General features: G+C 37.6%; 2 protein-coding genes across 4 annotated transcripts in view; both read right to left on the reverse strand.

Annotated features, from left to right (window-relative positions):
* Nucleotides 1–17238, reverse strand: part of rabgap1 (RAB GTPase activating protein 1) — a 102680-nt gene that overhangs the window by 26928 nt on the left and 58514 nt on the right. The window lies entirely within an intron of this gene.
* Nucleotides 13015–14899, reverse strand: LOC107686419 (probable G-protein coupled receptor 21). The gene has a single exon (XM_016483399.1). The coding sequence runs from the start codon at nucleotides 14135–14137 to the stop codon at nucleotides 13109–13111; it is 1029 nt and encodes a 342-aa protein (XP_016338885.1). The 5' UTR covers nucleotides 14138–14899; the 3' UTR covers nucleotides 13015–13108.

The raw sequence follows: 17238 nt of genomic DNA on the forward strand, positions 1-17238 counted from the left end.
GTTTGAATTTTCCCTCTTTTCCTCGCTTTCCTACGCTTTTAAATTTCGAATTAGCGGCAATTCGGTGTCAATTGCTTGAATGCAACAACAAAATACAACGTCAAACTCACTTTAGCCTATATATAAAACATAGCACTTTTATTAACAAAACGAATAAAAATACACCATGCTATAGGGCAGGCTATGCCTAATATAAAATAACAAATAACTTACATAAAGTTTAAATAGGTATACAAAACTGGAAATAAGTAAACATGTAGCCTATAATATATAACCAAATAAATAGGAAATGTAGAACGTTTATTAGCAAAACGATTAAGAAAGCTTGGAGGCACGGCATACACCTTGATGTCAAATAAAATAAATAAATGACACAAAGTTTAAATAAAGTAAAAATCAGCAAACACCGTGGAACCAATTAAATAAGAGACTAATGTTTAAAAACACTTCCAAAATCACCTTAGAGAAACAGAAAAGGTCAACAGGCTTTTTAAAATCCAAAATACTGCCAAACAGGCGCTTTTGCTGTTGAATACCCCACAGGCTCAGACTATGTGTATGTTCGAGTGTCAGAGTTATTAGTCTGTTTGGTCCCATGTACATGGTGGATGTCATCTAGCGAACACCAAAGATACTAGAGCTTCCTCAGTTTGCATTGTTCAGCTGAACAAATAGTGTTTTTCTTGATGGACCAAAACTGTACTGAGATCTTTTTGTCTTTTTCGAAGCTTGACAGACTCTAGTCACTGCATGTTTTCATTATATGGAAAAGAACAGCATAAAAATTCTCTTTTGTGTCCCACAGAAGAAAGTCTTTTCAGCAGGACTTCAGATTACCCATGTCTTTCAGAAACACAGATGAAAATCACAAATTTGTCCAAGCGTTTGGAACAAACATCTAAACTGTAAGCTGGTAGACGTGACTCCACAGAAAAACTGAGGACTATTATCTTTCACTGGCTTACTTAATCAGCCAATTAAGCCACTCAGAAAAGGACACATGACGCAATCGATACAAGAGCTCCATCACAAGACTGAAAGAACATGTAAAATGTCTTGACAAATCCTGTGGGGGGTGCCGTGGGGATGATACTGAAAGCAAAAGACAGACAGGGAGCCACATGCTCTGGAGGAGATGTTACATTATCACTCCACTGGAGTTGCGATCCAATTTCAATCTATTTAATTTAAACAGGCTACTTGGGATTGTACTGTAAGTTCCCGTGGATTTGAATTATTTAAGATGTTGCTTCGTGTAACTGAAGAAAGCAAATGTTCTAATTCTATTAACCCTTTAGAACCTAAAGCTAAAATAGGCCGTTTTCACTCATTTTGGTTTTTTGAGTATAAAATTATAACACAATGTGGTATCTTCAAGTGTAAGGTGTCATTTTTTTGTGTCGCCGCCGACACGTTCGGTTTTAAAGGGTTAAAGGGATAGTTTGGCAACCAAACTGTTGATGTCCATAGTATGGAGAAAAAAAATACTATGGGAGTCAATGGCTACCAACATTCTTCAAAATATCTTCTTCTGTGTTCTACAGAATAAAGAAATTCATACAAGTTTGGAACAACTTCAGGGTGAGTAAATGATGACGGAATTTTCATTTTTGGGTAAACTGTCCCTTTAAGATTTATGTAGTTGTAACCAAAGTTTGGCTGACAAAACAGTTTATTGCAAGCAACATAAATTGCACAGAAGAAACCTTTTTGAGTTTTTGAAAACTAACTCTGCACAACCCCTCAAACCTACTGGTCAGAAATCAGTATCTGCTAACCTTTGTAGTCTGTATAATATCCTCACCATGTAAAGTTTTCAGAACAACAACTCTCTAGATAGACAGAGACAAAAAACTAGATCACATTAAACTAGATCGCTCCCTTAATAAACAAAGTGTGAGCGCCTGGAGCTGCAGACTGTTGACGGACAGCCGCTCCTATTTCTGTCACACTGCAAAACCAGCCACTTTATTTTTCACATCCATTACTGCACCCGGTACATCAAAGCCAGCTTGTGATAGCACAAAAATGCAGAATTCAATTTCTCTGGATGCTAAATTTTGCTCTCAAAACTAAGAGTCATAAACAAAGCGCAATGCAATGCCCTGTGTTTATTTCTGGCCGGGTTATATAGCAACAGTCAGTCCAACTCAAGCCATCCTTAAACTAGTAGATGAATCAGTCTTTTTAAAAAAGCCCTTCAGCAGAGTTGTGGATATTTGGGTTAACAGTGAATCAATTCAATTTACAACTCAAATTTTGGATTTAAAAGATTGATTTTTGCTCATTCAGAATGGCGGAGTTAATTATCTATCGGTGATTCTGTTGATCAATGGTTCATTATTTTAATGCATTTTTTGATTATTTAAATTTTTTTTGTAATGTATATTAGACAAGAAAAAGATGCAGAGAAACTACCAAAAGAAAACACATTTTCTACATTAATATATAGGCTGATTTGTAATACAATATACTTCTACATATACTACTTTAAAAACTTGAGATAAAAAACTCAAATATTGGTTAACAAATAAAATCACAATTTAAAAGTCATATCTCAACTTCATTTTATTTGGATAACGCCTTTTTAAAATAGAAACTGTATCAAAGCAGCTTTACATATAATAGAAAAATAAAAACTAAAGAACATAGAGCCGCAAGGCTGCAGCTGCCGTTAAGTGTGTCCCCTTTAAAGCATATAAATACAGAATAAAAACTATAAACAAAAATCTAGATAAACTAGTCCACCTTACTAATCAGATGATGTGGCCCATCCTTATAATGTACCAAATACACAAAAAATGTTAGAGAGTTCTTACAGCTTTGCAGCGTATGTCACAACACTCTAATAATAGATTATACTTTAATAACATATTATACAAACATCTGTTTGGAAGCTTGAGGGCAAACTGCTGCCTCTTTCTTTTGCAATAATGCAAAATATTACATCATGCCCGTCAGTTCTTACATACTCAAAAAGTAACTCTCAGAGTACAGCAAAGGCACTGCGTGAATTTCTGGAATAGTGAGTATGATTAGTGGAACAGAGAGATTTGGAACAACTTGAGGATAAATAAATTTGGGTCAGCTATCCCTTAAGTGAGAAGCATTCTGAACTATCTATCATAAGTTCAGGGATTATTAAATGTGCTCTCTAATATCAGAGATGCAAGAGAAGAAGAGTAATGACTCATTACTGCATATCTAACACACACATACACTTGCCTGAGCATGGGAAAAATCCTGGTCTTTCAGAATTCTGTTTTTCTCAACACATCAAACATAAATCATAATTGCATTATATGCATGAACACCATTATATTAACATATAAATGCATTCAAAAATTAATGGCATCAATATAACTGATGTCACTATGTATTTAAAAAAACAAAATTCTAATGGGGAAATACACTACTGTGCAAAAGTCTGGGGTCTGAAAGATTTTTATGTTTTTTAAAGAAGTCTCTTGTTCACCAAGGCTGTATTTTTCATTAAAAAATACAATAAAAACAGGAATATTCTGAAATATTATTACCATTTCAAACAACTGTTTTCAATTCAAATATATTTTAAAATTGGATTTATTCTGGTGATGGCAAGGCTGAATTTCCAGCATCATCACTCTAGTCTTCAGTGTCACATGATCCTTCATCATGCTAATATGCTGATTTGCTTTTCAAGAAAAATTTTCTAATTATTATCAGCACTGAAAACAGTTTTGCAGCTTAATGTTCTGGTGGAAACCATATTTTTTTCAAGATGTTATGATGGATAGAAAGTTCAAAAGAAAAGCATTTATTTTAAATAGAAATCTTTTGTAACATTACACGTCTTTGCTGTCACTTTTAATTAATTTAATCTTTCCTTACTGAAAATAAATAATAATTAATTTCTTTAAAAAAAATGACTGACCCTAAACTTTTGAATGGTAGTGTAGAAGGGACAGAACTTAATAAATAAATTACATTAATAAATCAAATGTAATAAATAAATTTATTGTAAAACTCTGTTATTTAAAGTCAATCTGTGAACAAAAAACATATTTCACTTAGTTTAAATATCTGACTACATGCACACCAGACAAAGCATATATCCTGGTAGAGATGGGGGAGTCTCCTCTGGTTTTCCCAACTCTCTTCGGGTTATGTATGTCAGGACGGCGGGGTTCAGTCTGAATTCAGGACACTATGTTTTATTCATCCTCTTTCCAGCACAAGACTACAATCTTCTCCAAAAAGCATGATTAATATCAGTCGCCGCGCTCTACCTTTCTTCCATCGCATTGAAAAATGCTGACAGAAGGAATGGAACAAGGCAATGAAAGCAAAGGAATATGCCTTTTGCTTTCATCGCATTTATTCCATTCCTTCTGTCACCAATTCTCCAGTCTCTCGTTTGACGCTCACAGAAAAGTCGCCATAGGCGTTGTAGATATGGGCCTCCAACCTACCTAATTCACACCATCCCACATATAATACAAGTCAATCGCCACCTGCTAACAACGGTACAAGACTAAAACCCAGGAAATAACCTTCGGGGAACATTTGTTTTCCAAAGAAATGCCAAACAGACCGGCGTGCGTGAGTGCAGGGCGCTCGAAAGCACTCCCACACATTTGCACTAACAGCGGATTCCTGCCTTAGTAAGCATACCCCTTTTCAAAGATTAATTACCATCTCTTTCTATAATTGATGCTATGTTTATGTGGAAGAGAGGAGCCACTAAATAATGCATCTGCAGCCAGCAGCTCAGCAGCTACGCAAACTCAGGCCGAACATGAGGCAGACTGACCCACCGCTCACACCAGCACCGGCCTGCAAGATGAGAAGACAATGGAAAAGGGTCTGAGAAGAAACTAGCAGAGGGCTATGTTGAATCCAGTGGACTAGAAGCAGCTAAAAATAGGTCAGTCTGAGATGAGAGCATAATCGAACCAGTCTGACAAGACTGCACCTGACCTGAAGCACGTCTCTGAGGAAGATCAGATCGGGCTCAGGATACAAGGTGATACAAAGTGTTTAGCCTTAGATTAGAGAAACCAACCACTGTGAAGGAAAGCAGGTCTAAGTTATTGTCTTAAAAAAAAAGCTTTAAAAAATATCCAGTTTAAAATGCAAAGAAATGGTCAAATGGTTTTGATAAAGTGTTTAAAAATGAGAAAAAATGTAAAAATAAAATAAACATGATGATTTTGAAAATGTCATGTGGTTTAAGCATTAAAACAAAAGTAACATTTTCCCTGCACCTTAAATATATGTACACATCAAGGTATATATTTCAAGTGTCATGAATTTTTAGTTTAGAAATATCAGTTAATATAATTTTTTGGGTTACAGTAGTCAATATAATAGACAACATAATAGTCAGTTGTACCATATAATACAATATAATAGTCAGTTATAATAGACTACAGACAGTAGACAGTAGTTTTTCAAATATTTATAATATTTTAATTTGTTTCACTGCTTATTTTTTCACAGTATTTCATCCTTTTAATTAGCTTTTTTTCTTTTTTTAATTAATACATTTATTTCTTTATTTTGCATCAAGACAGTTCTCCAAACTCTAAATATTATCAAAACGCATTTTAATTTAGAAATTAAAAATAATACATACCAAACATACAAGCGGTGCATTTCAATCGCTGTATGTATACATTTAATTTTAAATAAATACACTAAGAAAATCTGTAAAAACAGGGCACAATGTACTATATAATTTAAAGGAATATTTCCGTATTTATTTCATCAGCATTTTGAATTTTACACTGCATTGCATTGTGTTTTAGTGTTAACGGAAATGTCCGCAAAATGAATGGATAATGTCCCGTGTAAAAGGCTGCAAGTACCTTTTCAGATTATTTTTTTTTACAGTGTAAGTAAAGGACCAAAAAAAAATAATAAAGCAGCATTATGTCATTGACCCCAAAGTGGTCTTGAAAAGGTGATGCATGAGGAAATGAGCAGGAACCAAGTATCAGGTCTTTAGTTTAAGAGGCACAACTTTCTTCCTCTCAAGCATTTCCATGAAAACGAACAAGAGGAATTAAAGAAAAGCAAGAATGCAAAGAATGACAGGAAAAGATGAATAATAAACAAAGAATTAATGGACGAAGCCAAAGAAAATGCCATGTTTTTTTCTTTCCGAAGGTTTTCCGAAACTCTCCTTCTCACCCTCCGTCCTGGAACTCCAGGAGGAGGAAGTCTGAACAGGTTCAGGGGTTGTTGGGAAGACACAGTACCTGATGTCTCAGATAAGGAGACATATTTATGTTCTGCCAATATTAGGGAAAGTCATCCTAGACTTGGAGAAGTGTTAAGAAAATCATGGATGATGTAAGACTGTTTAAATGTAGATCTGTGTGAACCTCAGAAAAGCATAACTTGCGCTGTGTTTGGACTGTGATGGTGATATTGTGTGTGTGCTGGGGGAAGGCTGCTTCCGCAGGAAGCACTGTACTTTTTTTTCCTGACCATTGTTTACGCTCGTTTTTTCTGATAGGCAACAATAGCCGAAAATGGCATTTTGTTTTTCTTGGGGAGGCTGATTATAAGAAGTATAGTGAGCTTGATGAAAGAGAGCTAGAAACTGAGGGTGGGTGAGTTGTTGGGTTCACTGTAGTCCAATCACTCCCTCACTAAGAGGTCCACATCCTCTTCCCTTCAACATATCACCCACTGGGCACATGTCAGGAAGAACCAGCGCTCTCCAGGGTCTGTTACAATACATTAGTGACTGAAGAAAGCTTTAATGAGACTCAATTGTACACTATATTATGTAAACAATCGTTGTGGAAACTAAGTTAGGACACAGTGTTACACTGAGCATTCTTTTTGCCTTTTTTGCTTTGAAATGGCTGAAAAAAGGGTATTTTTAATCTGAGTAGCCCGGTTAATCATTTCAATCTGTTATAGCCAAGTAGACTCAAAATGTTTAACGCAAGAAGTAAAACACTAAAAATGTTTTTTCACTAAATGAACAGAATGATAATTAATCATATTCGTTTAAATGCACTAAATGATCAGAAATGCTCTATGATCTACATGATCTTTCTTCACGAAACAAAAATGCTAATAATAAGTATATTAAAATCATGAACTATCCATGACTTCATGAAAAAAAATATATGACTGCCAGAAAACCATTGCTAATATATTGTTGATATAACACAGCCCTGCTTGGTTTCTATTTTGGTGGTGTTTTGTTTGGTTGTCCCATCTATTGTAATAGAGCGCTATGAAATTATTTTATTTTTTTCTCAAATTCCATTTTATTTTTTTCCAAATTCCATTTTTTCTGTTTAAATTTTTCAAGACTCTGTTTTAATGGTTAAATTTTATAAAGTTTATCAAAAATTATTTTTAAGGCCCTATGAAATACTTTTTTTCATTTCATTTAATTTTTACCAAATTCTGTGTTTTCCATTAATTTTCTGGATTCAATTTTAGTTATTGCATTCGATTTTCATAATCAAAAGCATCTCTAATTAACTGATTATATTAAAAATAATTTATTTTTCTTTTTTCAGAAATACTGTGTTGTGCGTTTACATTTTTCTGGTAAATAAATACTGGTAAATATTTTTTTGTAAATATTCCTTCAAAATGTTTTAACAATAATTTTATTATTAGTAGTAGCACTATCATTACATTAAGTAATATATTTCTGTCACAGTTTCTTCAAGTTAAACCGAACCTTTATTTTGACAAGTTGCTGTGAAGACCTTTAAGTTTCTGTTTGTATATGATGACAATATTTTTTTCTCAAATGAAACAGTCAAATGCTCATGAAGTGACTCTCAGAGCAGTTCTAGAGATCATGTTCATGTGTTCATGTACTCGTATATTGAGGCAGCAGATGCTGAAAACACCGTCAGCGTCACGCATGCTTCAGTACAAGTGTAGTAAATGAAACCACGCGTCTGCTCCATTCATTCACAAAGAAACACGTAGAACATGCAGGATTCATATTTAAATGGAATTTTTGCAGCTTAATACAGACACAGTCCATATCCCATTTTGATTTAAGCGTTCTGACCTACTTTTGATTTATCCATCCAAAATTTGGCAAATTCCGTGACATTCCGCGTTATACATCAAATTCCATTTTTATGACTGGATTCCACTATCGTCTGCATTTTCTGCATCACGTAAATCATAGGGCCCTACTGTGAAATCTCACGGTTTCGAAATTCAGCTCCACATAATCATATATTAAACATTAACTATGTATGTTGCATCGCGTAGCAGGTTGGACAGACAAATTGCTTGTCGCTGGAACCTTGTTGCATTGCTTCTGGCTAGGAAATGTTCAAAATTAATACTATTGCATAGTAAAAGGCTCTTAATGAGTTGTTTTCTTTTTGATTTTTTTGTTTTAAACCCATTCAAATTGATGCTTCTGCAATGGTTAGACTTGGACGGTCTTCTAGCTTGACAAAACCTTGTCTAGACGTGTAAAAACATACATTTTTAATCTGAGTAGCCCGGTTAATCATTTCAATCTGTTATAGCCAAGTAGACTGAAAATGTTTAATGCAAGAAGTAAAACACTAAAAATGTTTTTTCACTAAATGAACAGAATGATAATTAATCATATTCATTTAAATGCACTAAATGATCAGAAATGCTCTATGATCTACATGATCTTTCTTCAAGAAACAAAAATGCTAATAATAAGTAATGCAATGGTTAGACTTGGACGGTCTTCTAGCTTGACAAAACCTTGTCTAGACATGTAAAAACGTAAATGTTAAATTTGGTGAGATCTACAACAGAAAAATTATGCAACATCAAATAAGGTCATGAGAAACTTACAGTACTTATGAAAACAAAAACAATTCTGACTTTCAATACGTCACAGAAAACTTAAAAACACATGTACTTGACCAACAAATGTATGATGTTTTTCCATTTTTACAGTGACGTGTACTTTTGACGTTCATTTTCCAATGAGATGAACAAGTGCTAACGCAAGTAATTACCAACCAAAGATGATTATTAATGTACTGTCAGAAACGCAAACTAGCACATACATCTACATTAAAAAAACATGAATACAGTCACCATACACACACACACACACACACACACGATAACAAGCATTCAAACATGATAGGATAAGATCACATTTATTTCCTCAGTGCAGATATACCAGAATATAAATATATTGACAATTATTTTCTAAAACATGACATCATTACAAAATTTGCGGTACACCACATTAGTACCTCAGCTACAGCCCTACACACCAGACAACTTGTTGATATGCTGAAGAAAATATGGAGAAGCAGATCAAGTTTTCTTTCAGCCAAGCAACTTCAGTCCAAAACATTGTTAATCCCAAAGACTTTGCAGTGCTTTCATATTCTCTTGCGATAAGAACTGAAATACAATTTGGAATGCATTAAAGTGAAAGGTGAAAAACAATTCTCTCCAGTTAATCAAATAAAAACCGGACCCACTTACAGGAGGGCAAGATCATGAGCAATTCATTAAGAAGCCTGGCTCAGCAATTTAACAGACTTTTAAAACATGCATGTTTAAACTCAATAAAGACGCCTAGCACAATCAACACAAAGTTACGCAGAGGAGTGTGTGTGTGTTTTTGTGCACGGAGGGGTGTGTTCCTCAGGGAGAAAACACACTGTTCCAGCTCAGCCCTCCATTTTCTGCGATGGCAGGGGCCGACTGGGTCCTGCATCCTAATATGGCACAGCGGAGAGCAAGTCATCTTGGGAGATTTGCTCCCTTGAGAGTGCTAGCCCTTGACTTTGATTTCAAGAACAGAGCAGTTTTCCCACAGGAAAGAAAAAAAGAATGCTTTGGCATCATAAGGAGAACAAAAACAAACAAAAGCTCTCTGGCAACAAAATGTCCCAAAAGTTGAAATGTTTCCTCCAGCTTTTACCCATGACAGAAATACCATCATCTATGAAGCAAAACATGCAATGTTGACACCCGTGTAGGCAACATTAGAGCCTCATTCTCATTTCAAAACATACAATTCCATTTGTGGTACATAAAACCAACATACAATCTTACTTACAATATCCTTCAGACAGCAGAAATAACCAATATCTACATTATCTGAAAATACAGATACGCATGCCTCAAGATTTGGATTTTCACAGCAATTTAAGCAGAAAACCCAACTTCAATTTCATTTTTATAGAAAGAATTAACTGGCGACCAATGGAAAAAGACATCAGAATCAGAGCAACAAATGGATGGTTTCACAAAATTCAACCGATCCGAATGGTTAATACACAACCGAGGCAGTTTCTCAAGCATGACCATCAAATCTTGGCCATTTAATTTAATCTGATTCCTTTAAATGAATACGGGGAAGGTTTCTCAGGACGAGAGGGAGGAAGCAGTCTTGGGTGAGTCCAGAGCTCCAGGGACATTAAAAAGTCCAAAAAGCAATCAAGACGAATGCTAAAAACAAGTTCTTAGACATGCGTCTTTGTTCTGTTTAACGCACATACACATCCATGCACGTGTGCATGCACACACACACGGTCATGTGCGATCAATAAAGCGATGAATGGGTAAATGGCTAACAAATTCTTTCAGCTCTGGTTCAAAAACAGCACTTTGCCAGAGGCCGCAAGATCAAGATCTACATTTGAACAAACAAGCTGGGACACTTGGAAAAAATAAAAGCCCTTTTTCTATTGTGTGTGATATGTTTCTATCGCTCCCTCTCTATCTAGTGAGTGGAAGTATTGCAGAGCGCCCTGCCATGACATGGCAGTTCAGACTTTATGTGTCTCCTATCAAAATCTTGACCAAACACTTAAAGACACATAGTCATAAGACACTTCTTTGCGTCACAGTATTACAATTATGAAAGCAAGTCTTCAGTCTTTAACTGAAGTGACGCGGCATATAAACAAGATCCATTTCTGACAGTCATAAAACTTGTTTTGGTGATAAAATGAGAGCATTTTTCCATGGTGTCATACAAAAAAAGTATTTGGGAATATGCCACAATACATAACCCTCTCCAATGAAAAACATTCTCTTAAAACAATTTAAGAGAAGGTAAAGGTGATAAATACTATTAGATTAAATACAAAGAGAAATGCAGACTGTTTTTATAATAACATCTTACTACAAACAATCAATCCATTCGACAACAATTGATTAATACATTTTGTGGTTCCTCTATATATATTAAAAAAATAAAAATAACAATTCCATCAGAAGACACCAATAAATATTGATACTTTGGTCAGACAAAGCTATCTGCATAAGAAATAATTTTTTAACAGTACCATCCAAATGAGCGAATTTATGATCACAGCATGAAAAAAGACAAAGGGCATGATTTTCAATGCCCTCAATTTTCTTGGCACCTCCACATATGAATTATGTACATGTATCTATGTCATAAAGATAAATAGTACAGCGCACTAAGATGCAGTTCATTGTTGTTCTGCTTTTTTTGTGTGTGAGCACATGCAGGACTCTTCAGAAACATCTGCCTTAAAACTTTGACCTCTGCATTCTGATATATCAGTTTCAGCAGCTTTTCTTCTGACGTCTATTTTATCCATTAAGTGTCTTAATTTGAATACAACAATCTTTTTGGTTCTTGCCAACATCAGCAACCTTTACCACTGCGGCCTTGTTCATCTTAAGGATCCTGTGACGGAATTAAGCAACTAACATCTGTTATGGTCACGTGTTACTGTGTTGTGCTTAACTGCATTATACAATATTTTAAGTGTGATTGTGTGTTTGGACAATGCATTTGGACAGATGTTCCCCATTCCCCTTAACCTTTCATTCCTACCACTAAAACACATTGTAACCAGTGGAAGTGAACCAAGCATGGCAAGAGAGTTGCACACGACTGACACTTCAGGGCAGAGGGCAAGTCCAAGAGTCATTCTGTCCAGCAGATACTCCAGCAATACACCAAGTAATCAAATAGATTTTTTTTTCAAAATGACTTGCAGGACGGTTAGCCTATAAGAATTGATGCTATGGGTGGGTTCCAGCTAAGAAGTTCATTTCCAGTGTGATCAAGGTTTAGAAATAATTCAGGCAGAATAAGTCGTCTGTTTGCTGTTTTAATACTGCGTTTTTTTAAGGATGGTGTCCTCTAACTGGAGGCGTGGTTATGTAGTCCCTTCATGTCTTTAAATAAGCAGAAAATGGGAAGTCCGTGTAATCGTGGCATTGCTTGGTGGCTGGGATCGACTTCTGCTCTTTGGGAAAACGGCTTTTTAAAAAATCCAATTGTGATTGCTGAAGGTCAAGACTTGTCATGGATCCAAAGACAAAAACCACTAGCAAACACATTCTTCCACTGAAAGCAGGGTAGTGATCAGATTATCCTCACAAATTCCGAGGCAAGACTCAGATATTACTAGTAAAAACATAAATAAGATCATGAGTCCCAAACCAGGTAAGCCCTTGGAAATGCTTTAAAGTCTTTGTCCAGAAGTAATTTTAACATCTATATTATTTAAGGTTTTAGATCAGTCTACCAGGGATCTTTCTTTTTTCCCCTACATATGAACAAATGTAAGCCAGTTAACAGGAGAAACAGAGACTACTTGTTCTCACTGTTCCGGCAATATGATCAGAACTAAAAGTCAACAGTCCACAAAGGCCAACAAATTTGCAACAAAAGTCACTGAAAGACATGAGTTTGCCTTCAAGAAGACATTTGCTGAGCAGGCAGCTCAACTCAGTCTTTGCTTTAATGTCACTAATAAAAACTATGATTTTTGCATACAGACAATATTTAATGCAATCTAAAGACTTCACAATCACAAGAATGAGATTTTTCTTCTTTCCTCGTTGCTTAATTTATACTTGCAGCAAAAACTGCTGAGAATTGTAAATCCGCAAATACCGATGAGAATAGCCCATTCTCGCATAGCTGTCCACTTCATCTTTAAAGGCCAAGGTCAAGGGTCCATTTCTTGCTGTCAGGTAATTCTGCAACTATACACATGACCTTTGTCAACTTGCCCCACCTGGCTAGAACTGGGACAGTGCACAGATGCTGCGACAAATCTTCAGTATCTGCTTTTAACTTGACATGACCCTTGCCATCAAAATCAAGCTCACTTGCCAAAAGATGGCGTTACACATGGCAAGCAGGGCGCGGAGGTGCTGGTGGATCTCCTAGGGGCTTCTTGGTGTCGCTACGTTGCAGACAAAGCAGGCAGAGGCGCTTGAGGCCTTTGCGGAAGGCGCTGTTCGACAGGCTGTAGATGAGACAGTTGCAAAAACTATTGCTAATTGCCAGCCATGTGGTCAGGAATGAGGCAATGGCATGGTGGTATATCCCTGCACTCTCTAGTAAAAAGTAAATGATGTAGGGTAGCCAAAGCAAGTAGAACACACTGGTGATACGGAAGAGCACGGTGGCATAGCGTTTGTCTGTGCAGGCTTGCTCACCCGGCTCGGGATCCTGTGGGCTGAAGCGAGCTCTCCGCTCGCTGATCTGCCGAGTGTGCTGCCGACAGATCCGAAAGATATGGGCGTAGGTGAAACAAACGGTGAAAGCAGCTGGTGCGTACAGGGCCGCAACAATAAACGCGGTAAAAAGGGGCTGGGTGTCCCAGGAGGAGCACCATTTAAATACATCACCGTGGTATCCCGGCTTGCCCCAACCAAAGAAAGATGGCAAAAAGATGAGTGCCGAGTACAGCCAAATAAGGGTAATGCAAGTGCGAAGACGGCAGGGTGTGACCAGAGCAGTGTAGGAAAGAGGTCGGGTGATGGCAACATAACGGTCAATACTAACGCATGCCAGAGAGGCCATGGAGACGCTCTTCAACACGCAGACCATGTAGCTAAAGACCATGCAGGTGAGTTTCTCGTTCACACCCTCCAGATGGTGCAGGAGGGACAAAGAGGGAATAAGACAGCTGACCCCAACCAGAAAGTCCGCATACGCCATAGTCTGTATAAAGGAGCTAGTGGTATGGTGGCTGAGAAGCGGGGCACAGTGGAAAACAAAGATAACCACCAGGTTCCCGGAGATGATGAGCACCGTCAAGAAGAGAATAACAGCTACTTCCAGCAGGCAGGTGTTGAAGATCTGAGAGTAGCCAATGTCCAGCATGCAGAAGGGTTCTGTGCTATGGTTTAACTCAGTTGCGTTCATCTTGTTCAGGGTGCGCTTGGGCACACAATTAGGGTGCTAGTTCCTTGAGGGCCTAACTCAGCAAAGGCTGCCCACAATACGGCTGACATGGGGGAGGTGTCCGTGCCCAGGTGCCTTCCATATCAGCAGCAACATGAGCCGCAAGTCCACAGGAATCCTTTCACCAAAGCACACACATGCAGCGACAGTATCCTGAGGAGAGTCACTTACTACAAGCTGTTGTGGAGGGTAGCTTAAATTCTGGATCAAGCCCCAACAGTAGAGGACATAAACACCCCCCTCTTTTATCAGTCCCCCACCTTTCCGGGGAGAAGCACAGCAGTGGAAAGCGGAGAAAGCGGAGTCCTTGCCACTCTGATCATAAAAGTCCCAGTTGCTCTCACACAGTTATTAGTTCAGAGGATCACACACAACAAAGCAGCGCTGGAGATTCCTCAAAATAACGTAGTCAAATTGTTTATTCCTTCAAATCCCAAAAAAGGATGTAATCCAGAATCTGATGTCTTTGCAGCAACTTCAGTCGTCCATCAAACGAAGACTGGGGAATCTCTTCAGCGTGTGCCGGGCACTCAGCTCCCTCACATCAACATGGAGGAAGTGTGTGTGATCGAAGATGAAGGAACAGCAAGTGGTGATTGGCATTTCAAATGGAGAAGGGGCTCTCCAGAGAGAAGCCAGCGTCTGGAATGTAAATGAAGGATAGAGTGGTGTGATGCAGAAAGCAGTCTCTCTCTCTCTCCTCTGTGGCACTGATGCATCCTCGCTCCTTCCTTCCCTCTCTCCCTCCCTCACTCTGCTGCAGCAGGAGCACTCAAACTCCTCCCACCCTTGGCTCTAGCCAGTGAGCAGATGTCGGAGCACGAGCAGAGAAGAGGCATCCCCTTCCCTTGTCAATCCATACACTCCTTCACCCCAATCATACCCACCTTTTCGTCTCTCACAAATATGAAAAAGGCATTACCTTCAGATTTTTACAGACCCCTTAACACTGTCATTCGAATACAAAACTCATATCATGTGCTTTATCCTTCCTTTTCATTCTATTCCAATCACAATTCCAATGCAACATCCCTCCAATGTACTCACTCTCTTTTCCCCCTCATATACGGACACATGCAAAAAACAACAGGAGGGCAGAGTGTAGCCATTTCCAAGGTCCCAGAAATAAACCAAGTACATACATTTCTTATTAGATAAACTAAAACTTTTCATGACATCATAATTCAAATTCTACCCCTGCTTTATGCAGTATTGTGGCTCCTATGTTAAAGGGATTGTTCACCCCAAAATGAAAAGTCTGTCATTAATGACTCACCCTCATGTCGATCCAAAGCCTTAAGACCTTCGTTCATCTTCAGAACACAAATTAAGATAGTTTTGATGAAATCTGAGAGCTTTCTGACCCTACATAGACAGCAATGCAACTACCACGTTCAAGGCATCGGAGACTGATATGGAAGAGAAGAAATTGTTGAATAAAACTTATTCTCGTAGCTTCATAACATTATGGGTGAACCACTGATGTCACATAGACTATTTTAACGATGTCCTTATTACCTTTCTGGGCCTTGAACGTGGTAGTTGCGTTGCTGTATATGCAGCATCAGAAAGCTCTCGGATTTCAACAAAAATATCCTAATATGTGTTCTGAAGATGAATGAAGGTCTTACGGGTTTGGAACGACATGAGGGTGATTAATTAATGACAGAGATTTCATTTTTGGGTGAACTATTCCTTTAAGTAACACACCAATTTTTACCAAGAAAGGTCCTTCTATACACATTAAGAAGCATTAAATCAGATGCACTCATTTTTCTTGTGCATTTGTTTCATGTATCAACATGTTATCAGATAAATTAGGTTCAAAGGTGACATCTGAGATTGGCATATGTAGTTAGAATCCGTGCATGTGGGCAACTGAATTACTAAGGATATTGTGGTATGATTTGTGCCAGTCTGGTTGTAGTAAATGTTGACAATACAGATTTACTGAACTCTCGAGTCTTTCCTTAACACAAATGAACCCTTTTTCCATTTATATCACCTTTATTAGTCCCTGTTCCCTGTCACCACGGTAATATTAAAACTATAGCACCCCTTTATTCTCCTTTCATTCTTTCACTGCTAGAATCTGCAAACACTCACACACAGTCCCCACTTTCACGTATCCCCTCAGTCAGGCACACGAGGGGCTAAAAATAGGCCCAACTTGAAAGGTGGGGAGCGGACGACACTGGGTTCATCCATTAGGAGGAGGACAATGAGGAGGAAAGGAAGAAATAAAGAGGAATGGAAGGGCTGAATGCATGAGATCGAATGAGGCGACAAAGATAAAGAAACACAGAACTTAGAGTAAACAGCATATTTAATTTGACAAAAATGAGGCTGTGAAGGATGGAAATACAGTTTCTTCAATGACACCATTGCGTACCTGCGTGTCAATCATTCTGGTAAACCACTGAAGCACTCATTATCTGCAGACCGTCAACTCCAAAACACAGGTCTGCAGTATGACCGAGGACCATATAATCCACAATTTGATTGGTGCATGAAATTTAAAATTAAATTAATAAATAAATAAATACAAATAAAACGATTTATTTATATATTTTTTACGAATAAAACATTTTTTTTTTCTCATAATCTTCCACTTCCTCTCCCTCCACACCAACTCTCATCTCTCCCTCTTATTTTTAACCAATTATCACAACAGATAAAATTCCATCCTACATTTATTTCTAGTTCAATATGCATCTTCACTTACACAATCAATCACAATTAGGGATGTTCATTTCGGTTATTTTTCGAATTTAATTAAATTAGAAAGGATGCATGTCTGTGACCCGTTAAAAAATACTAACATTTGTTTCCCGGGGATTCATTTTACATGCGCAAAAAGCAGCAAACAACAGAACATGAGGATTCACATGGTCTTCATATCATATCACATCACGCAGATATCTGGTTCGTCATGCCTGGAGTTGATCTCCTTCGTCGAATCCGCCGGCCGCGCCGTTCTCAAGACCGCCCGCCTCCGCTCACTCTAGGCCGCTGTGTGTTTCGTTGTGAAAGCGAAACTACTTTGTTTGGCCTTCCAAAAG

Source organism: Sinocyclocheilus anshuiensis, unplaced genomic scaffold (genome assembly GCF_001515605.1).
Source record: "Sinocyclocheilus anshuiensis isolate Anshui unplaced genomic scaffold, SAMN03320099.WGS_v1.1 scaffold838, whole genome shotgun sequence".
In the NCBI taxonomy this organism is placed as follows: domain Eukaryota; kingdom Metazoa; phylum Chordata; class Actinopteri; order Cypriniformes; family Cyprinidae; genus Sinocyclocheilus; species Sinocyclocheilus anshuiensis.